The sequence below is a fragment of the Panthera pardus genome, unplaced genomic scaffold (assembly GCF_024362965.1).
Source record: "Panthera pardus isolate Hobbes unplaced genomic scaffold, ASM2436296v1 HiC_scaffold_13, whole genome shotgun sequence".
Taxonomy (NCBI): domain Eukaryota; kingdom Metazoa; phylum Chordata; class Mammalia; order Carnivora; family Felidae; genus Panthera; species Panthera pardus.
Genome location: NW_026526688.1, coordinates 16,803,936 through 16,827,956, shown reverse-complemented (window position 1 = coordinate 16,827,956; position 24,021 = coordinate 16,803,936). Strand labels below are relative to the sequence as shown.

Here is a 24,021-nt window from a genome sequence, read left to right as displayed (position 1 = left end):
TGTTCAAAAACCTTATAATCACATAATTCACGCATAATATTTATCTAAGCCATCTTTGCTTTTCTTCAAATAACCCACATCTTTTAGGGTAACAGAACTTCACCAAAAAAAAAAAAAAAAAAAAACTGAAAGAAAAAAAAAGGAACACCACTGGTTTGCAGGCTTAGTGCAAACTTATAACCCATTTACTAGGTTATATGACTGAATATCAGGACACGTTGAAATGTCTGGGATGAGAATTGCGTGAACCACAATGTGACCATTGCATAAAATTGAAAACAGCAAAATAATTATGCACAACAATGAGACTCCGATTTAAATATAAATAATAAAAGGCTCATTAATAATCATTCTAAGAATGCATAAGAACATTGTGATTATATTGGAACACTTGAGTAGCTGTGATCTCAGGCAACAGGATTGATTTTAGAAGCTTCCTCACCAGGATATTTCTATTATTTACTCAGTCAACATTTACTGAGCACCAACTATGTGCTAAGCATGGTGCTAGGGACACAGTAGTGAACAAGACTCTATCTTGAGGAACTTTGAGTCTTTCATTTAATGGGTGTGCAGAGTCAGACTTGTATTTTAAGAAGAACCGAAAGTTCTGGAAGTATTTGTATTGCTGGAGATTTGGGTACAGACAGGGCTCTGCAGCCACAGGAAAAAGAGGGGAAGGAATGGAAGGAAATGAGAATAGATACCTTATGGAGAGACAGAAAGAATCAACATTTCTACTCCTCCTGAACAATTTTGCTGGGGGCCAGCATTATGCAAAAAGGATTTGGGCTAGGAGTCTACGTAATTTTGGCCAGGCTTTTTTATTCTAGGACCAAGCTATTATCCTCTTTTTCTTTTCATCGATCCTGAAATTCATTCTCATTGGCTCTCTAAATTAGAAAACAATCCAAAAGGCTAAGTGCACAGTGGTATCTCAGACACTGGCTATATACTGATGTAGTTTACGTACAATGCTGGCGTATCTAAAGATACCCACAAGATACAGAGGATGAAGAGCAGATTTGCTAAATGAGAGTGATGTAAAAGCACACAGACAAAACTTCAGGATTTCAATGGAATGCTCTCCCGCATCTTTTTACCCCAAGATGGTGTGTGAGCATTCCTTTGCTCCTCTCCTATTTAATTTTTGTAAATTATACACAACCTCTTGGTAATTTTCTGTTGCCTTTTTGAATTCCTAGATGACCCCCTCCTCTGCCCAGTCTTCCCAAGTGTTATCTTGGATTCCCTTTTCCCCCAAAGATCTCAAAGTCCTACCACTAGGACATATGCTACAGATAACCCTTCTTCTGGTCCACAATGTACCCATTGCCTGGATTACAGTGACAGCCACCCAATTATTCTCCCTAATTATCCAGTCCAGTCTCTGCACCACAGCTAGGGAAATCTTTTTCTTTTTCTTTTAGGCTTATTTATTTCTGAGAGAGAGAGAGAGAGGGCGCACAAGTGGAGGCGGGTCAGAGAGAGAGAGGCAGACACAGAATCTGAAGTAGGCTCCAGGCTCTGAGCTGTCAGCACAGAGCCCTATGTGGGGCTCGAACCCACGAACTATGAGATCATGACCTGAGCCAAAGTTGGAAGCTCAACCAACTGAGCCACCCAGGCGCCCCACAGTTAGGGCAATCTTTATGAAACTTTATAAAACTTCCTTCTCAAAACTTTCTCCTGGCTCTCAAGTATCCTTAGAGCAAACTCCAAATTTCTTAATGTAATTTCCAAAAAACCTTGTGATCTGGGTTCCTGCTGACCTTTTCAGCCTCGTATCTCTTCCTGCCTACTAACCATATTCCAGCTAGACAGACAGCCTTCAATTTCTGCCTTCCTGGACTTTTGCACAGGCTTTCTCTCCACCAGGAGGGAAAAGCTCTTTCCATCACCTCTCTCTTCACTGGAAAATCCCATCTCACCCGTGGCCTTGTCTCTTTTCCCCAGGGCATCATCACTGACTCCTCCACCCCGGGTGTAAAGCTTCCCTCCTGTGTGTCTGTAGCACACATTTCCTCCTCACACACTGAATAGTAATGGCCTGTTTACTTGTCTGTGTCCCTCACTGGATGTTAAGCACCTTGAAGGCAGGACCATGTCTAGTGCACCCGTTGTATCCCCAGCACCTAGCCCGCTAGCACTTAGCACACATGATGGGTGTTTCATTTAGTGAATAGCCATCGAACTAATAAGTGCATGAAAGAACATAGGTTTTACCCTTGTGGTTAGTGGATAAAGCTGGTGAGACAGAATCCCTGTTTTGTTGCTTCTCTATGAAGTCGATACATTCTTAGTGACAAAAGGCACAGTGGGTCTCCATCACAGCACACACAATAGCTTTGACACACTGCTATTCGTGACCGTGGCTCACAAATTCCATGATTCCATGGAGTAAGGACAAGGTGGGCAGAAGAGGTGTTACTATTTGAATAAAAGTCTTTACCCAGACTCTGGCCAAAGGGATCCCCTTCTTCTTTAGGAATCAATGAAATACGCATTTTTATTTTTAACAGGAACGTAAAGGTCAATGCAACTTTTTGAAGCATGTAGATATTCATTTGACTATAAACTTGAAAACACTGATTAAAAGGGCCTAACATTTGATCTGCAAACGTACTTTGCAATTACCAGGAATTTATCTTTAACTGACTTGAACCACAATTTATTCCATAAGGCAATCATACAAAACTCTCTGCTGAGATTATATTGATAAAAACTTGACATCCCATCTGGCTTGGATATATTTATAGGTGAGCCCAAAGTAAAGTAAAGTAAAGTAAAGTAAGCACTTACTCAGGACCTCTCTATACATGATAAAATAGAAAACAATATGAAGATATTACCTTTCTCTACAACAACTTAGCACAGAATGATAAAAGCAGAGAGAAAAAATCATCGCAAGCACTGTGCAGGGTTGAAATGCAATGCAAACCCTCAGTGAACTTACACTTCCTTATCAGTGAAGATTGTCAAAGCTTAAAGTATAAAAATTTGGGGAGTTCTATCTGATGGTTTGAACCATAAGGAATGATCCCAGCTGACAATTATGTATATCATCGATTGTGGAACCACAATAAATATAAAACATAGTAGTGAATGCCATCAAAGCTTTAAACTCTCATGAGCATAAATTTTGAAGAACTAAGTTACGTTGGCACTTCTTTTCGTTTGGAACAACACATCAAAATTCTATGCCTGCAATGAGAATACGGAGAATCGTAGAGTTCTATAACCCCAAAAGCAACTAAATGGTTTGAAACTATAGAAAACACAAAAACTTTAAAAAGTGTTCCCCACTGGTTGCCTTTAAATAAGAATCCTGTCTGATTTATAGTTTTAGGTTTTCTTAAATACTTCCTCTTGCACTGGTACATGACATTTGTTTTAAGGACAGATTTGCTGGGTTTTTCAAAATGAGAACCAAAAAGGTTAGAAAGATGTGCAACGGTATATCTGCTTTTTTGTTGTTTTTAATGGGCAATTAGAGTAAAGCATAACCACGCTTCCTAAGTGAGTTTTTCAGTGTTCCCATTGGTGTCAAACAACTCAAAGGAACTTTCAGGTTACGCGTGGAACCTGAGATTCCAGGTGATGCACGATTTAGTGAGATTGTGAGTGTGTATTTGTGTATTTCTGCTGGCTGACCATCTGTATATGTATCACTAACTTTTGTGAGGCCTCTATGTACCTCAGCCATGGATCTAGATGGCTACGTAATACATGACATTGTTGCGGAACCAAAGGGATCCAATAGGTCAACCACAGTGAAAAGACAATTCTTGCTCTGTCATTTGCATTTCTTTACCATCAAGTCTGTACTCAAGTATGTGCCTTTCATTAAGTTCCAAAGTTATAGATAATTGCCAATTACCATTGTTTGAGGCATTCTCTCTGCTCATTTCTATTGGCATGGCTCTAGATAGTTGCCCAATGAGACTATAAATTAAATTTTGAATCTACAAAACCATAATTCATGAAACACTGTCATTTTAAGATATGATGCAGGAAGGTAGATATTCTCCCTCTTCCACATTCTGTCACAGAAATATATCTCCATAAATCAGGATTTTGTATATCTGTTGGTTATACAGTTTCTTAAGGTGGAAGTCAAAGTGAAGTTGTAACCACTGGTAAATATACTTATGTGTTTAGTAAATTTGCTGCCCTCTGCTGTTCAAAATACTTTTAAACAAATTTGTTTCCTCTAAGAGAAACTGCTATCTCCCTTTAGCAAAACAAAATACTGTACATGAAAGCAGAGATTATAGAATAAGAATTAGTAATATTACTAAGTATATAATACTAGAAACAATGACATTTGAAAGAACCAAAGATTGATTTTCTTCTGGAAGAAGTACTAGGCCTCTAGAGACACAACAAAAACTACTAGAAAATTCTAATACCCATTACCCCAAAAATCTGCTCCAATAGAACTATTCCATAAAATAGTCATAAGCCGCAGCTATTATCTAAATGATAATTGGAGAAAAACAGTATTTTACTAATACTGAAACCTCAGTGAGTCCTTTTATCCTACTGAATCAAGTGTAAATTGAATCAAGTTTTCTGCAACATTTCCCATAGTAATTACAGGATGTTCTCCACATTATAACAGGAAAGCAAAATAGTATTTTAAAAGAAGGAAAAGAACAATCTCAACACCAGAACACCATTGTGGTTTCTTTGTGGATGTGTGTGTTTTCTTCCTGTGCTCATCCAGACACAGACTTCGTGATATCAGTGCAAACGCTGTACAAGCACATGATCATATTTGGCTTTTATCACTTAGCATTCCACCATAAATAATCCCCAGAGTTACTACCCAGTCTTTATCATCACGACCATTGCAAATTTTGGAGAACTTAGGCCCTTTCACTATTTTGTTACGATGCCTCAAATTTCTCCCTCATTGTCTATAGCTACTATTATAATCTCCTATTATAAAATATTGAAATAAAAAGCACATCTCTAAAATTACTTTGATTATAACTGATCGTTGCACACAGACTGTATATTATTAACAAAATGATTGGGAATTCAAAAAGTCAGTAAAAGGCTTCGACAAGCTAATGTCAAAATAATCGCTTTTGTTTGAATGTGGAATATCTCAAAGCCCTCAATGTTACCAAGAACATGTCCTCTTCTGGACATGGTGGATGGCTTTTAGGGCGCTGGTGTGCGTGTGTGTGTGTGTGTGTGTGTGTGCGCCTGACTTAAAATATTACTGTCAAATTGTACCATGTTTGATTAGTGTCATGTAATAATTTATCCAAGAAGCAATAACCCATCTGTAATACTTTAAGCATTTTCATTTAGTATGTAATCGCCAGCCTGAATCAGTCTGATCAGCATATATTATGCAAAAGCATTAAGGATATCGTTGGAGAAAGCAAATGTTCCACGTCTGTTTTTTTCTATTACTAAAGCAATTGTATGTATTTTCTCCAACTGCTAATATTAACACTCCTAGTTTTTCTATCTTGAATACAATATTCTGAAACCACCAGAGGGGAGAAAGTCGGTTATAAAAATTGGTTTTTTCTCTAAACCAGCGTGTCAACCAAATCAGAGTGGGACTCCATTGTTCAGCCTCTCCCCACCCTTAGCCAACTACTGTGAAAACCCAACCCCATCCAAATCCATTTCTCCAGCTCAAGGTAGACAGATAGAAGTGGATACTTGGGGTAGCTCATTAAGCATGATCATTCTTTACTTTCTGGGAGGCTCCTTGTCTTCACATCTTGTCAGTGCTCCAGACCATTCCTAAGTTCTCTGGGTCTCCCAAGGGACATCTTGCCTTTTCTGAAACATTTCCTCCTGCTAGCTGACATCCTCTTCATGGCATCAAGAACCTCCATCTAATCAATCAGTGTTTCCTTCGCCCCTCTTTCTTGCAGCCCCCTCTCCCAACAACTCCGACACCTGTTCCAAGGGAACCTGGCCGGAAGCCTCTTTCTGTCTCACCACATGGAGGAGTAACTGGTAGCCCCTCCCCTCCGCCCAGGACTGGCCTCCCCATTCCAAGCCCGCGCACCCCGGCTCTCTCCCCCATCTGGGTGAGCTCCTTCCTTCTTTACCTTATCTAATGCCCCTCGGGAAGCTCAGGGGTGGCCCTCACTCTGCAGAGGTTAAGAGGACAATCAGATCCCAGCTACTCACCACCACCTCCACCTTGCTGCCCCTTTCTTTCCCAACTAGACCCCAGGTTCTTCACGCCAGTCGACCCCTAACCGCCTCCCAGCACCTCTCACTCCTCCCCCTCACCCCGCTCCCCACCTTTGCCCTCCTCTCCCCGCCAGGCTCTCCCTATATCTGCACCCAAGCAAACTGTCTGCAGACTGCAGGCTTACACGCTGGGATCAGTGAGGGCAGGGGCGGTGGCGTGACTCACCCGGATGAGCTCCTCGGTGGCTTAGTTGAGTCTATTTTAACTTTAATAGGCTAAAGTTAGCCTCTTTGAGGTGTGCTCCCCGTGCTCATTTCGCTCACAGAGTTTTTCATGGTTTATGCCTCCAGCTAAGGAGAAAACTCAAAAGAGAGGACAGAGGTGGACAGAGAAAGTGACTAGGGGCCTAGGTGATGCCATCGAAGCTCATCTTCATATCCTGATTTTACTCATTTTACTTTACTTCCTTTGTTCGTCCTGCTGAGATTCGTTGGATGAGTCGGTGCCTGTTTGCGTGCGAATGCGCGTGCGTGTTTTTCATACCACACGGCGTTTCCCTCACTCAGCTCAGTGTGCCTTTTCCTTCCCTTTTCCTTCACATCTGCTCCAGAATGATCGCATAAATCCAGATGACATAGATTTAGAAAATGAGCCCTGGTATAAATTCTTTTCAGAACTGGAGTTTGGACGCCCGGTAAGTGAGGCCAGACTATTAATGTAAGAAAATTAGGGGAATGTTGTTTGACTGATAAAACATACTATCCTCGGAAGAGATAGGTGCCATTCACAGAACAAGAGCCGAACCTGTGCTGCATATGCAAATTCGGTACAGCTGAGCCCACATTCACTTCTGTACCGAAGGGTTAAACATGCCCAGACACCTCCTATGCAGCTTCTCTTTGCCCCACACCATGCCTTAGACTTACTTTCTATCCAAACAAATTCAAAATGCTGAGACAGGTCTTGTCCTGGAACAGTTAGACAACTGTTGCAGATTTATTGAAGATTCATATTTGTTTACAGTCCCTTTTGGTCTCGTTCAATCACAGGAAGTACTGTGGCATTTATAACAGTAATTACTATTATTAAAGCTCCCATTTGCTGAGGAACGACCAAGCACCTGGAGAGCGCTGGGTTCTGAACTCACTGTCTCAGTGAGTCCTCTGGATGCCCCTCTAATAAGAAGAAAGCGGAGACCAGAGAGGTTAAGTAACTTGCCCAAGACAGTAAGTGGTCGAGTCAGAAGTTAAACCCGGGTCTACCAAACAAACAGAAAAACTCTGGGCAATTCCCACCATAATATATTATCAGTATATTCCCACTATAAAATACTCATTTACTCACAGGAATATAGGGAAAGAGAAAAATAAATAACCCCTGTGGACCTTGATTTCTAGTTTTGCTAGTGAAACATCTTGTCCCCAAACCCGCCAAAGGCAGACCTTACGAGAACTGCACAGTCTGCTTGGGATAGTCAACCTAAGCCTTAAATAACGATTTCCTTCCTTAAGTTTTATTGGGGAATTCTATCTACCAATAGCTGTGCATTTGTTATTTGTCAGTGTATTTTTTATATTACTGGTGGTACTGGATTTTAAACTCTCTAAGATACCAGTTATTCCACTGCACAGAATTTTACTGAAGATCAGAGAGCATAATCTTTCTTTACCATGCCACGTACTGATTTGCATACTCATAAAGTGACCATATATTGGTTCCGGGGCGGGGCGGGGCGGGGCGGGGTGGGGGGTGGTTATAGTCATCCCTTTAGTCCATTGAAATGCAAGGGACACTTGGTTAGATTCCTTATCTTATTGAACTGGATCAAAAGTGACTGTAAATAAATATATGCCAAAAGATTTTTCCTAGAATTTCTATACTTAACAGGAAAAGTGTTTTCTCTCATTTTTTTCCTAATTTGTATCCAAGTATTCACATGAATGCATTTTATTTTAGAGGAATAAAAATTCTCTAGCTTTATTTTATGCGGATTGTTATTACTGATTACGTGGTTTGTAGGGACCATACCGATTTCTGTTCTGAGCATAAATTATCAGCATTTTTCTATAGTCATTTTTAGCCACGCATGGAAACTCACCAGCTATCCACCTGCTCCTTTAATGTTCCTTTAATACACCTCGCATTCCTCTGTGGCTAGAGACTAGGAGTGCTCATTTTGATCTGATGAGATGAACTTACAAATTTACTAATCAAACCACTAGTAATTTTGCCCAGTGCTTGAGAGTATTTTACGAACATTGCACCCTTCCTCCTGGGCCACCCCCATTTTGCTCCATTCATGCACTCTTTTTGTGTATCTGATGCTGTCAGCACTCAGTTTCTAACTGTTGTCACCTTTTCCACATGTCCATTCCTTGCTGCCATTGATTCTCCTCCATATTCCATCTCTACACTTCTGCTTATGTGGTGCATCTACACCCAGCCTCCTAAAAAGCCTCTGGACTATGTTCAAGATCATTCTTCTGGTGTTTCCAATGAGGTAAAAACAAATTATTCTCTTTTTCAGCTTTCTCTCTTAGGAGCCGTTACTGTGATTCTGAACCATCCGCGTTTTAACAGTTGACCATAGGGTCTAAGCTATTTTGGAGCACCCACCTTTGCACCCTTGTGTCGTATACAGTATCATTGCTTAGACATTAATTATACCAAAGTTTTGGCTCTTTCTGCAATGTAGGTGAAGAATCACGCCAGCCATAACTTTCAGTGGAACTGTTCAACATAGTCCTGGAGTGTGATCATTAAAAAATCAAAAGTAGCACTCTTAGCGCATATATCAACTACCTGTTTTGATCAGATTGCACAAAATACTAGGCAGAGTCATTTTATCATCGTGCTTGGAGGTGCAGAATGACAGTTTAGATTCTTAATTACGTGTTGATGCCCCACATATTCTTAAAATTTATTTTAATTCTTTCATTTTCCTACATACAATCTGTGGATTTTAGCATCAGATAAAATCAAGAATGGGGCTGACAAACAACTGGGACACATGTCACAATTTCCCAGTTCAACACCCTTGACAGGCATTACTAATCCTTCTCAATGCTATAATCCAGGCTGCCACTATAATAGATTATGACTGGCATATGAGATGAAATGCATTTGCCATCACTCATGACAATCTGCTAGGCAAAAAAAAAAAAAAAAAATTCCAGGCAATGTCAAATTTTATTTGATTTAGTCAAAGAGAGTATGAAAAAGGAAGAAACATTCCAGAGTCAAAGGATTTTATCCTGCTCTCTGCAAAGAAAATTGAAATTATTTTGGAAAGCATATTTAAAGACTTACTGGTTGACATAAGCAAAAGTGACAGTTTTGCTAAACATCAGCTATATAAAAGCCTCTGTGTGGGAATTCTTAGAAGTAGCTGGAATGGGAGCAAAGTGCATAAACTGGTTTTACACAGATTTTCTGTGGTCCTAAATATATACAAAGACACTTAATAAATACCTTATTTTCATCAAAAAGTCTTAACTTGGTAAAAAACAAAAAAATGTGCAACTAGAAAATAAAACTACTAAGATACCTATGCTTCAGGAAGTACTACTGACACACAGTGGTGACAACTGGAATTGCAGGCACAGTCTCAGAAGAAAATACCCAACTTCCTGAAGCTTCAATTTTGCAATTCTAAATTATGCATCATAGTGTACATTAAAACAGAGAACTAATCAAAATATTTATATATTAAATAAAAAGGAAAATAGAGTAATCAAGAGCATTCTAGGTTACTGAATGTAGTCATTTCTAGAGGCTTATGTTTTGTAGACAGGCCTATAGCCTAAAGACAATCAAATACAACAAGCAATTCTATTCTGTATGTTATGTTACCTTCACATCTGAATAAAGGGTATCATTTCAACATATGAAGAGCCCAAGAATTTACTTTGGAATTCAATTTGGTCAGATATTTTTTCTGATATTTTGGTCAGATAGTTCTAGGATGATTTTAAGGTGGTTGGTTCTTAGAGAAGTGAAATAAAATTCAGAGATCACCAAGTCCAACTCACTCATTTTTAAGTCAAGAAAAGTAGAGCCCCAAAATTAAAAACATATATGTCCAATATCACAAGGTAAGAGGGTGGCAAGTTAAAAATAAAACATAGATCTCTTAACCTCCACTTCTATGAGGTTTCCTCTATACCACACTTCTTAGCACATCCAAGAGATGTATTTGGAGTTCAAATCTTTCAGAAACAAGTTATTTACTTAATACTATTCCTTGTCAACTATTTTTGTAAAATGAGTTCTATAATTAACATTACACAATAACTTGGGCTAAAAATTGTAGAAATTTTATACATTCTACATGCTATGGTAGTGGCCCAAAAAAAAAATCACATAAAAAAAAAGCACTTTGCTGATGATTTAACTGATTTGCCATTATTTCTTTGGAATTGAGAAGGAGTGTTGTACGATTCTGTAGCATATTACTCTCACATCATGGTTTTTCAGAGTGTAAACAAATACTCTGCTAAGGTACTAGATATTATCTTTAATATCTTTATGTAAAACATTTCTGGTAAAATTTGTAATTGATTACATATCACCCTGGCTACCATTTATCAAGTGCCTAGCATATGCCATGAATAACAAACTTTTTAATCAATACAACTGAGAAACTGGCATTAATGATGAACAATTAAGGACTTCTAAGCAAAGTTAAATCACACGATCACTTAGCAGAAAGAGTGATTCAGTGTCCATACTTTATCAGAATGAACTTAATTTAGGTATGTTAAAATAATGGTAATATGTAAATAGTAGATCATAATAGGTAAAATAGCTAACCCCTTTTCTGGACACAATCTCCATTTCAGAATGAGTGTCATTTATATAATTATCATTCAAGTTTTTCTCTTGGTCATCTATCTACACCTCCTCCTGTTTCCTTGTAATTTAATATCGAATGTCTTCCTTTGACTATAAATAAAACTGGTTTCAGTTTCTTTTGCATTATGGAAACCAGCACAAGGAGGAATCATTGTCATTTCTTTGCCTAAGTCTAAAACACAATAAATTTATCAGTATAGAGCGTTCACTTCTTACACTATGTTTTCTCTCATGTTACAGTTTTGTTTAGGCTCATCCCAAGCTGGCAATTCAAAATCTCTGGTCACCCTAGGGATGTTCTGAAATTGACACTTTTTGATAATCAACTGTGGTTTGTCATTTCCGTGAATGCTGTGCTCTACACAGATGGCAATACTCTGAGGCTATTTGATGTTGCTCTTCTGCAGACTTGTGGAGTTAATGTTTCTAAATCAGAATATTTTATTCATTTCCTTCTTTGTTTTCCCTCTTATTTAGTGTTTATTTTTTTCACTTTTCCAGTGTACGATTCAGACTTTGGCAAGTTAAGTAATTATGTACATTTATCAGACAGTGGACCAAATTTCTTTCTTCTAATTTTATATTTATCGAGAACCTAGGAATCCAAATATTTTCTAGGAATTAAAAACATTAGACTATGCCTTTTCTGTCTCAAAGGAGGGGCCATAGTCTCCTGCAGAAAGGTGCTTTTGTTTGTTTCTGGGCAAGATTCCATTCGCATTCGGTAAGAAGAAATTAAATGAAAATATTAATTAACAGAACCAACTTTAGAATTATTCATAAGAGGGCTTGTCAGACGATCTACATAAAGAATCTCAAAATTACATACTAATATTTTAATTGGTTAATTGGTGCCGATTTACAAGTACAAAATAAAGTTATAGAAATGGGTTTTAAAGTGTGGTTTAGTTTCCACTTAAGTAGGTTTTTAACACTCTGGTTAAATATTTCTGTGTGATAGGAACTTAAATAAAATCTGTCAAATCCTGCCTTTTGGGTTGACGTTTTTAAACTTTCATACGGAAGGCCATTTTTAAACTAGAATTTCAGCTCTTCATCAGACCAAAGTTTGTGATAAATAATGGATCATCAAATGTGGCCCGAACACATATACAGTCTTACACATATATACTTGTATACATTTTCCTATACATTCTAGACGTCGCACCATAACTACTTTCGCTCATTCTGCAGTGTCATTTCAAATGTTCAAGAGCTCAAAACAGATCCTCTCTTGCCTTTTAGGTATTTCAGTAATTATTCTAGGAGATGGCCATGGGGAGTAAAAACTTCATATCTAATAATTTTGCCTAATATCTGTTTCATTGTCCTGTTCAGAATGAAGGGGTATGAAAATGGTGTGTACAACAGGTATTTGGAATTATGAGTCACTTTGCATTATCTATTTCTCTTTGTTCCTACAACCATGGACAACGGAGAATTGGTTTTCTCATGGAAATGTTAAAAGTCCACTTCTGTTTATAAAAAGGTTATATTTGGGTTCATTAATCATTTGTTTAAACTAACCCTGAACTTAACTAATTTGAAAGATGTCAGTCTGTACCTGATTTAAGTACCAGATAGTTTAGTTTAATTTCAAACCAAATTCGGTGGTATTATTAAAATGCCATCTCTGTGTTGACAGAGGAAAGATGTCTCAGTTCTGCTCAAATGTTATACTTTGAAGGTAACGCCTGGCAACATGACAAAAAAATTTATAAAGAAGGTTTATGTTGTATAAGGGTCGAATGATGCCTACAAATATTTTTTTTTAAACAACAAACCATCCCTTAATGTAGAAGATTCCTACTTACAGTCTATTTCCTACAAGAAGGAGCAGTTAACAACTTTTTTTTTTTGCCCCAGGCAATGTTTGGTTTGTGAATAGTTTGAGTTACAAAGAGAAATACAGCGCGTTATATCAAAAGAGAAAGTAGATAGGAAGAAAGTAGAAATCGAGTTGCATGATTTCTCTTTGAAAGACATTTTATGATCAAAATACATGGTATTTTTATCGCAATTTTTATAATATTCATTTTAGGATACCTAATTTAATGTCCACGGACAAATGAAATTTTACCTTGGTAAAAATTTTCATGGAACTATTTTTCTATCTTAACAGGCCTCCTTGTATCAATCCTCAATAGACAGAAGCCTAGAAAGACCCACTAGGTAAGAATGTCACTACATTATGCAACCAGAATATTCAGTGAAATGATAATGAAGATTACGTTACCCGTCATTATTATTCTAAGCGCCATACTTTATGAAGTTGTTTTATTGTGTTTTTGCATCACTGTATATCAGCATATTCAAAAATTTATAAAAACTAAGTGAAATAATTCTGGGTTCCTCTACCAAGAAATTCTCCCCTTCCCTATCTCCTCTCTATCCAGTTTTCTTTTCTTTAAACGGGAACTATAAACATCTAATTTTCAATATTTTTTTTCAACGTTTTTTTTTTATTTATTTTTGGGACAGAGAGAGACAGAGCATGAACGGGGGAGGGGCAGAGAGAGAGGGAGACACACAGAATTGGAAACAGGCTCCAGGCTCCGAGCCATCAGCCCAGAGCCTGACGCGGGGCTCGAACTCACAGACCGCGAGATCGTGACCTGGCTGAAGTCGGACGCTTAACCGACTGCGCCACCCAGGCGCCCCTAATTTTCAATATTATTAGATGATACTTACGATGGCATATTTGAAAAAATGTGTAAATTATTAGAAATTTTCTAAGTTATGTTCTATACATATTTGTTCATTATACTCTGACTGCACAAATCAAAAACACTGTTGCTACCAATAAAGAATGGCTTACTATATACCACACATTCTAAGTACATAAACATATTCAATCCTTAAGACACCACGGTGAGTCAAGTACTGTTCTCCCCACCTTAGGTCTGAACGCACTAAACTTAGGCTTCATTACTTACCAAGTTTACATAGCTAGCAAGGAGCAGAGACAAACCAGAACTGAGCCAGAATAACTTGGAACTACCCCTAACTGTCCCACGAATTCACCAAGGTTAAGTCCTGCTGATAGGCTTTAAATATCACTTGACTTGAAAGCATTACCGAAATTCAGACACAGCTCACTAGCAAGAGTGAATAATACAAACTCTCAGCCATATTGTATCACCAACAAGAAATATAAATTTGCCCTTCTACAGATTTCTCTCGGCGTTAAGTCAAAAACTTTGTAAATTGGGTCCTTTGTAAAGTGGGTTCATGGGGGCCATTCAGTGACATCAATGTCACTAAGTAAAAGGCTCCTCAAATTCCTCTCATATCTTTTACATCTATAGACACTCCTAAAGTATTTGAGTTTCAGAGTTCTCATCTGACCTAAGATTGCTATTAAGACTGTGCACAGACCCTCCCGTGACAGGACAGTGACGGCAAAAACAGGTCTAGGAAAAGACGGCTATCCTCTTCAGAAGAACAAAGACAAATTCTGAGGTCCAGCTCCAACTCTATGCTTGCAAAGTGTGTGTTGCATCGACTTATTTACGCAATAATGGTAACGTGCACACCTCGCAGGTTTGCGTGTGGGCTGTGCAGACAGAAACGGCAGCAAAGCAATTGTGTATTGCTGCCTCGTGGGAGCTGGTGTTGCTGTTCCTGCTGTCGCTGATGTAATTTTGTGTAATGATCGGACAGACAGCATGCCGCGTGATGTGTATCCTTGTTCACTAGCGTTTGTCCTGAGTGATCCTATATTCAGATCGAGACCGTGATAAAAATGTCCTGCCATTATAGACAGCTTACACCATTTCATACAACCGGATGAAAGTCTCCTTAGACGGTTTGGTTGCTGGTCAGATCGTGATTCATTCATCACTTCACTGGGAAAATGTTAGAATTTCAGTGTAAGTGTTTTCAAGCTAAGATTGGTAGGAAAAGCCGTAGGGAAACCTTGGGGTAAGAGGAATTTGTCTCATCAGGTGACTTCCTTTTTTCCAGTCCTTTCTTTCATGTCGGGCACGCTTCCCCGGATATAGTCATGTTGTTGGAACTCCTCTAAAATACAGTCTCAGGGGCACCTGGGTGGCTCAGTCGGTTAAGCGTCCAACTTGGCTCAGGTCATGATCTCGAGGTCTGTGGGTTCGAGCCCCGCATGGGGCTCTGCGCAGATGGCTCAGAGCCTGAAGCCTGCCTCGGATTCTGTGTCTCCCCCCGCCCCCCGTCTCTCTCTGCCCCTCCCCCGCTTGCACTCTGCCTCTCAAAAATAAATAATAAACATTTAAAAAATTAATAAAAAAATAATAAAATACAGTCTATGAATATTTTTAAAGAGATGATAAAGAAATAGCACTTAATAGCAAGGAATGAATTCTGAAAACTGCAGTTCGGGGGAACAGAGGTAAGAGTTGTACCACTGTCACTAGCACATTCCATCAGTCTTTCTGGTTCACATACTAGCCTCCTCTAACAGCAGCCTGACTGAAGCTGATCTCTTCTTTTAGTGCCACGAGCATGGCTAGTGACTTCAGGAAAAGGAGGAAGAGCGAGCCTGCGGTGGGGCAGCCGAGGGGCCTGGATCACGGTGCACGCAGGACCAGCCCAGGCCGAGCGGACCTCCCAGGGTCAAGCGCCACCCTGACCCAGTCCTTCATAAGTTCCTCCCCTTCTTCCCCGTCAAGAGCAAAAGGTGAGCAATCATAGATTGATGGGTAAGCAATTCACTAGCTTAGTTTTAACCTAGGCTACCTGTGACAGCTGGGCAAGATTAACCGTGCAGAGATAGTTAGCGTTTAAATACAGTGTCTTGAATACAATCCAGTTTCATAACAATAGCTTTCTTTTTACACAGACTAGGTCAGGTTGGTGAGCTATGTGAGTGGCTTAATGGACTCCATCATCTAGCATATTCAATGCTTTTGTCCTCCAAATGTATCATTTGTGGTTTTTTTGAACAAATTCAGAGTACCTAATTTATTGTCAGGCCATTAAAAGATTACATTTATAAATATTTGCGTATTTTAAAAAAATGGTCTAAAGTTCCTACAACTAGCAAAGTTAATCACATCTATAGAGTAGGAATTAGAAGTAGCAACAAAGAACATTGTTGCCTAAAACGTACTTTGATTTTTTTAATTATTTAATTCGAGACAAAATTTTGTCTGACTTACGGAAGTTTATTCTTTCGTCATCTGTTCTATACTTTGGCCAACATTCACATAGATAGTAGAATATCCACGTTACGCGTGTAACATGGTGTTTGATTCAGAACAGTCCACTAATAAGAACCAACTGGTTTCAAGCCATACTTGGAAAATTTAGATATCACCAAGCCATTGCTCCATATGGCCTCTCTCCTCTCTGGAAGTTCAGTGAGCTGTGTTGAGAGAGGGCAAGTCTCCTTCAGGTCTCTGGAAGACTGGTTAGTGCATTATTGCTGTGGTAACGGGAATATTCCCAAGATGGAGACTGAGGATAAACCAGCATCTACAGGTACCTAAGGCCATACCTAATTTGGGGCCCTGAAATCTTCCCCAATCTCCTGGCATTGAAACAGAACACAAAAGGAATTTGAAATGCGTAAAGAACTTGCGCTCTAACAGAAGTTTCCCCTAAATAGCACAGATTCGGCCACACGTATCAAACGTAAGCACGAAAAGCGTGGCCATGTGGCAATCAAAGCTAAGTGGTAGCTGGTTTGTGTGCAAAACACAGGCTGGTTTGGATGCCTGGACTCCGGATAGGTGGGAGTCACTAGCCGTCTTCCATGGCCTAGTAAAAGTGGGCCTACTACCTGGAAGGTTCAGAATGAGTGAGCCCCTTTTACGATACCTTTCATCCAATTAACAGACATACATTTATCAGGTTCCACTCACTTATGCAAATGAATATTTTAAGATAGTAAATAGGTCATGAAATACCATTGATTCATTATGCTTGGAGAGCACCCAAAAATTAAAAGGATTCTGATTAATTTACATATTTGTTTTTACCCTAGGGAGTGTTGACTCAACTTCCTTTCCCAAACATTACATATCTGCTTGATGTGCTTATCTACTTTTGCAAAGTTTGGATAAGGTTGTAAGACAGGAACTATCAAGAGAGAGATTTTCCCTCATCAGGTTTCCTTCTAAGATGAAAATGTCCCATTGGATGTTAATTTGGCCTCTCATTTATGAGTTAACGCAGCAGAGCATAAGAAAAGAGTATTTCTAAACATATTCTAAATTGAGGTCAGTTTTAGCTATTATCAAATTGCAAATTATTTTTTTAAAAAAAACAACCTCCTTGGAAAAAACTAAGATGCATTAACCTCTGATGAGAATTTTATACTATATCCAGTTACTCTTAAGAGAATCTGCCTCATAGAATGAGGCAATGAATGAGGAATGAATGAGGTAAATTTGTAGAGCAATGAATGAGGTAAATTTGTATGTTTAAAGAGCTTGTACTGTGTGTCTTGGAGAAATATTAACAGCAGTATTTCAAAGCATCTTGATTTTACAAGTTTGGAAAATGCTTTGTCTTGTTGCTTTTTCTATCTAATGCCCACGAAAAGTTACTTAATACAGTTACGGAAGTAGTAACTAAATGCAAATTTATAAATTACTCTTTACCTCTCTACCATTATAAATCAAACGAGACTCAAATCCTGACCCTATTCAGTTGATTAAACCTCTACCGCTTTTGGCCTTAATTGGTGAACCTTTAAATTACACCGGGTCAGGCTATTAGCTTCCGAGGTACTTCTGTGGTTTTGGCATACCTCGTTTGCGGAAAGATGTATGAACACAATACAAATAGGTATCGAAGCTACACTAATTACTCTTTATATGTGGTTTTGTTAACCCTAATATCTGCGAAGCTCCATTCATTGAAAAAGTATTACCCTGCCTTAGAATTAGGATTTTCTTCCTCTAAACTTGAAGCTACATGTGTAACAATCCGTGTCTAGACTAAACCATGCTAACTGCTTTCCCTCTGCTATGCTATCTGATGCTAACTGACATGCTTCCTCTTTGTGAACCTTTTAACTTCTCCAAATGTCTCTCTTCCACCACGCTGGCCTGGATTAAAAGGTGGGGATGATATGTGTCCATCCCTGTATAGTTACTCAGGACTCAACGGCAACCCCTCCAATGAGTTAGATTACTGTAACGCTTACAAGAGGCAGCAGCATTTGGATGTCCCTCGTGACTCACAGAGGGCCATCACGTTCAAGAACGGCTGGCAAATGGCCCGACAAAATGCAGAGGTCTGGAGCAGCACTGAAGAGACAGTCTCCCCCAAACTCAAATCCCGTAGTTGTGATGATCTCCTAAATGGTGACTGTGACAGCTTCCCTGACCCAAAAGCCAAGTCAGAAAGTATGGGCTCTCTGCTATGTGAAGAGGAGTCCAAGGAGAGCTGCCCTGGGGCCTGGACATCCCCCTACATCCAGGAGGGCCGTGGTAACGGCAGATCGAGGCTCCGACACAGGTCAGCCCATGACGCCCCAGGGTTCCTAAAAATGTACAAGAAGATGCACCGCATTAATCGCAAGGATTTGATGAACTCAGAGGTGATTTGCTCGGTGAAGTCCAGAATCCTGCAGTATGAAAACGAACAGCAACACAAGGGCCTGCTCCATGGCTGGAGTCAGTCCTCCACTGAGGAGGTGCCCAGGGACATGGTCCCCACTCGCATTTCTGAATTTGAGAAGTTGATTCAAAAGTCAAAATCCATGCCAAATTTAGGAGATGATATGTTCTCTCCTATAACCCTAGAACCCCAACAAAACGGTTTATGTCCCAAGAGGCGGTTTTCCATCGAGTCTCTGCTGGAGGAAGAAAATCAAAGTAGACACCCTTCTCACGTACAACGCAGCTACGAGACCAAAACCCTGGTGCCGATTCACATCGAAGTCACCAGTGACGAGCAACCGAGAACTCATTTGGAGTTTTCCGACAGTGACCAAGAAGGAGTTGTGTCTGACCACAGTGATTACATCCACGTGGAAGGGTCGTCCTTTTGCAGCGAGAGTGACTTTGATCACTTTTCCTTCACATCCTCTGAGAGCTTTTATGGATCCAGCCACCATCACCACCACCATCACCACCACCACCACCGGCACCTCATCAGCTCCTGCAAAGGCAGATGCCCTGCCTCCTACACCCGATTTACCACAATGCTGAAACATGAAAGAGCTAAACACGAAAATGCCGAGGAGCCCAGAAGACAGGAAACGGACCCCGGCCTTTCTAAACTTGCGTTTCTAGTCAGTCCCGTGCCTTTCCGGAGGAAAAAGAACTCGACTCCCAAAAAACAGGCTGACAAGGCAAAATGTAAAGCGTCTGTGTTTGAGGCTCTGGACTCTGCCCTTAAAGACATCTGTGACCAAATTAAAGCTGAAAAGAGAAGGGGAAGCTTGCCAGACAACAGTATATTGCACCGTCTTATCAGTGAGCTGTTGCCAGATATTCCGGAGAGGAACTCATCACTTAAAGCTCTAAAAAGGAGCCCCGTGCACCAGCCTTTCCACCCACTGCCCCAAGATGGTGCTATTCATTGTCCATTGTACCAGAACGATTGTGGGAGAATGCCTCACAGTGCCTCTTTCCCAGACGTGGACACCACCACCAACAACTACCACCACCAAGACTATGAGAGTGCACGGAGTCTCCAAGGTGGATGAACTTTTCTTTCTCTGTCCCTGTGGTTCAGACACCCACCATCCAGCTCTTTCATTTTCCATTCCTACATCTCATCATTCCTAAGCTGTGAGACCACTCGGCATCGTTATGTGTTTTTGAAGCAAATGCTTGTTGTGCAAACATGTCTTCCTGAATAGTCTCATTTGCCCATGTGATAATCGGACTTGACGTGTGGCTTAAAGTGATCACCAATTCACAAAAATTTATTCATTCAAAATCAAAAGGGAAAACCATCTTGTAGCTTAATGTTAGGGTTGAAACAACATACGTCGAAACAACCAGTTAAACTTATCTTATCAATTTAAAAGGATCCCATCAAGGAAGCCATGATTGAGTATCAGTATCCTTAAGAGACTGATGACTCTTGTTTTGTCGTAAAATGAATCAAAACCAATAATCTAACAAACAGCTTTTACTTAGTTATTATATTAACTTGATAGTCACTCACTCAATAAATAAATTCCTTACATTCAACGTCAAGATACTACATCCAAACACTCAGGAAGCAAAACTGAACTAGTCAATGTAGTGATTGATGGACAATGAAAAGAGAATAGGATTTGTTGAACAACCTTTAAAGGGCACATGGGATAAAATTTTTGTGAATACCTCTTTAAGCTGTATAGACAGAAGTCTCATTTCCATCATTCAGTGTATTCATTTTCGTTTCCTTTCCATTACCTTATTTTCTATTTCCGCTGAAACAATCTTCTATTGACATTTGAATTAGACCATTTAGGTTAAAAGTGACCCTCAACTCCATTTTCATAGATGGATTATCACCTTGGAGTGGCAATATGCGGACAAATAACAGTTCAAAGGCAGAGGACTTTTTTTGAGGTTTGTTAGGGGTTCTGATATTTTTTTATACAAGTTGTATACAATTCTCTCTCTCTCTCTCTCTCTCTTTTTAATTCTTAACAGACATCTGTTCACTATGTAAGTTTTCAGAAGCTGGAAAGAACATTCCCTGCTGGGATTTGGATTGTCAACAGTCTGCTATGCACTGGGCATTGCAAAGTGCTCTACACACTATCTAATTAGCACTGGCACCAACCTAGGTGATAGGTATCATTATAAGCAGTGAGACCCAGGGGAGACAAGAGATTTGACCAAAGTCAGTTAGGGAGTAGGTAAGAGAAAAGAGATGCAAACTCCTAGTAATTCAGTATTTGTAGTATAGAATATAATCTCTATAGGTTAAAAAAAAAGACAATGCAAATTTCATATTAATGTACTGTATATGTGACTCAATTGTTAGCGGCCACTGCACAAATTTGCTTTATTAGTATTTATCTTTGCTTTCATTTATACCATACAACACGCTTCAAAAACAACAAATTAGAATTTTTTAAAACAGTGCCTACAATTTGAAATTTTCACTGATTGAGACGTCATAATTTAAGTTTATAATAAGTCCGCTACCTTTTCCAGTTTTTCAATATTGGATAATTCCAGCTATTCAAGTAAGTGTATCAACGATAATAATCACCTCTAAATTTTATGTACGGATAGAGTACCTTATTGAAACTTGATCTGAGAGGGCTTTGAAATGCATTTGAAGGGTATTTGTCTTTTGATAACATACCCTCTTTCCAATTTTGTTTAGCCCAATTGAAAAATATTTTATATGCCATGGATTAGTAAAAGTGATTTACAACTTAACGATCAGTATGAAAGCTTTCATAAAAGTATTTCCATTTTAGAAACAGAAAATATATGGCACAGAATCTCTCTCATGCTTGAAAATAACTGAGTAAGTTTAACCTGAAATATTTGTGGCCATGTTACCTTACTAAATCTAAAGACTTTGGAATTCACAACCGACAGTTAGACATTTGTCCTTATATGTCATGTAACTCGTGTCCACCTGCTGTTAAATAGACAATTCTGTCTTATAGTCAAAGTAGTCACAATCTTTAAGTAATGTTTTCTTTTTATGAATTAGCATTTTTTAATTCCTTTGTAGCTGGATTTATTTTATTTTTAATGCTTCTTGGTAATCAATATAACTAAATCTGTTAAAGGGATAAGAGAAAGAATTTACTAATTTTGACCCAGTTATACTGGTAAAATTCTGTAACAGAGACTACTGAGATATTCTTAGACTCTAGTTACATTTCCACATACAAATGTGTAAAGTATAAGAAACCATTAAGAGATACTTATAATCATAATTTGGGAATGTAATTATTTATACTGTGCTTTCAGATGAACAAAAACAATTCAGTATTTCATAAGCAGCGTAGCAATCAATAGGATACTTCCTGTTTAGAGAATTTTTATCCCTTTGCTTCTTGGAATAAATATATACTTTCTGATAAGGCAGCTGAACAAAAGGGAAGGCAAAAGATAAAGGCCTTTTAAGCCTTAGGATGACATCTTAAAACTCAACAACTATGTACCAACGGGGTGGGGGGATAGGGGGACAGAGCGTGTAGGGATGGGGCATGGGGAATGGACACGACCATAGTTCTGCCATCATCATGCTTTATTTTTCTTTTTCCTTACTACATTCTTAAATTGTTCCATGAGATGTCTTAGTTTTTGTTAATTGTTGCTATGTCCAAATTCTCCATCTTCTATAGGCCCTATAAATGTCCTTAGAAGTTTATCGATTTTCAGTAAGAGAGAGAGTGTGTGTACGCATGAGTGGTGAAGAGGCAGAGAGAGAGAGAGAGAGAGAGAGAGAGAGAGAATCCCAAACAGTCTCCATGCTGTCAGTACAGAGCCCAACTTGGGTCTCAAGCTCACAAACCGTGAGATCATGACCTGAGCTGAGATCAAGAGTTGGACGCTCACCCGACTGAGCCACCCAGGCTTCCCCTGCCCTGAAAAATAATTACAAATTGGAGGCAAAAGGAATAGAAAGTATTAAATCTCTGAGGTGAGAAATCCCCCCACCCCTGCCATCACCCCGCGAGTATGAACTGTCTATACCAAGTGCTGCAGCATAATTAATGTAACAGTTACATTTGGGATTATAACACTTCTGCAACCTCGGATACTTTTCCCTTTTGCGATGCTCTGGTTTTGTGTCTTCCATCACAACTTTATCGTTTACCTATGAATCTTATACCCATGTCTTCCATTGTGCTATGTCTCTAAATCCGAAGGAGAAAACAGTTGCCACCAGGGACCATGGCTAAAAAAGGTCGGCTTTTAATTATGTGAACACTCACTCTGACCCTGTCCTTTCCCACAGACCATGAGTCCCCTAGAAGTTACTCATCCACTATGACTGACCTGGGGAGAAGTGCACCGAGGGAAAGAAGAGGAACTCCAGAAAAAGAGGTAGTTTGTTCAATAGCACTGGAGTCTTTTTTTCTGCAACGTACTTGATAAAGCACTTGCCAGCCAGAGTTTTTTCCAAAACCAGTAAAGAGCCCGGATCAAGAACATAAAAATGACGAGAGAGAAACTAGAAACACCTTCCCTGGAGGTTGAGCAAAGGACTCAAGGCAGCACGCACCCCGACCCTAGCTGTAGATGTCCCCCAACCGCGGTCCGGTTCCGGCAGCGAGGCCCCGCCGAGTCTTGACCTGACACCCGTGAATTAACAACCGTGCTCTGCGAGAGTGTTGAGCTGGGCTGCCCCATGGAGGAAGGAGATTTCCCAGTACAAATTTCGCCCCTGATGTAGAGGAGAGCTCTAGGTCATCTGTGTCGCAAATCAATACAAATTCGACCTAATTTTTGCTGGCCTGCTTTTGCTGGAAAATCACTTGGAAAATCACTGCTCCTAGGAACCAGGTACCAGCTAGCTTTGTGCATGGTCCCGAGCCAGGGCTGGAGCTCAGGTTCACGCCGTCTTGGAGCCGTGAAGGTTTGACGGCAACTGAAGCTGGCCTGGGACTGGTAGCCGCTCCAGGAGAATCCCTACAGGTGTCTCCTGCAGCCCAGTACCCGTGGGACCCCCCCAAAGAAGTCAGGAATGTCCCAGGTTGCCTAACATTCATGGAATCCCAAGGAAAGAGAGTGGGGTGAGGAGATAACTGAGAAATAGAAAAGGCAGAGCTGAATCGGCTAGCTAGGGCGTGCAGGGTGATTGAAGGTGAGTGTGTGTCACATCTTATCACGACTAGAAGATGAACGGCCGATTTACCGTGTCAATAAAGAATTCCTGAACCCTCCTGGGAATGCAAGATGACCAAGCCTATACTTTGGGCCACACACTCGCTTCCCAATGAGAATTGGGCTAATATTTCTTTGCTACTATGTTAATAAGTGTTAGTAAAAGGGATAATGGCTTCCTTCGTGACTTTTTCCAGTCTTTTTATTATGATTCCAAAGGAGTTGTGTTAACACATAAGACACAGGGCAACTGACCCAGGA

General features: G+C 39.7%; 1 protein-coding gene and 1 long non-coding RNA gene across 51 annotated transcripts in view; one reads left to right on the top strand and one right to left on the bottom strand.

The window, feature by feature from the left end:
- The window catches only part of LOC109250997 (uncharacterized), a 190,681-nt gene that overhangs the window by 71,281 nt on the left and 95,379 nt on the right, over positions 1-24,021 (bottom strand). The gene's annotated exons all lie outside the window — the stretch shown is intronic.
- SORBS2 (sorbin and SH3 domain containing 2) overlaps positions 1-24,021 on the top strand; it is a 347,250-nt gene that overhangs the window by 291,614 nt on the left and 31,615 nt on the right. For 31 of the 50 annotated variants that reach the window (XM_053900849.1, XM_053900848.1, XM_053900890.1 and 28 more), the window contains 7 exons: positions 5,907-6,065; positions 6,786-6,869; positions 8,619-8,675; positions 13,152-13,201; positions 15,499-15,683; positions 18,073-19,659; positions 22,892-22,980. In XM_053900849.1, coding sequence (XP_053756824.1) covers positions 5,907-6,065; positions 6,786-6,869; positions 8,619-8,675; positions 13,152-13,201; positions 15,499-15,683; positions 18,073-19,659; positions 22,892-22,980 — 2,211 coding nt within the window. The remainder of the gene's footprint in view (positions 1-5,906; positions 6,066-6,785; positions 6,870-8,618; positions 8,676-13,151; positions 13,202-15,498; positions 15,684-18,072; positions 19,660-22,891; positions 22,981-24,021) is intronic. The other 19 variants (XM_053900861.1, XM_053900877.1, XM_053900876.1 and 16 more) reach the window with 8 other exon arrangements.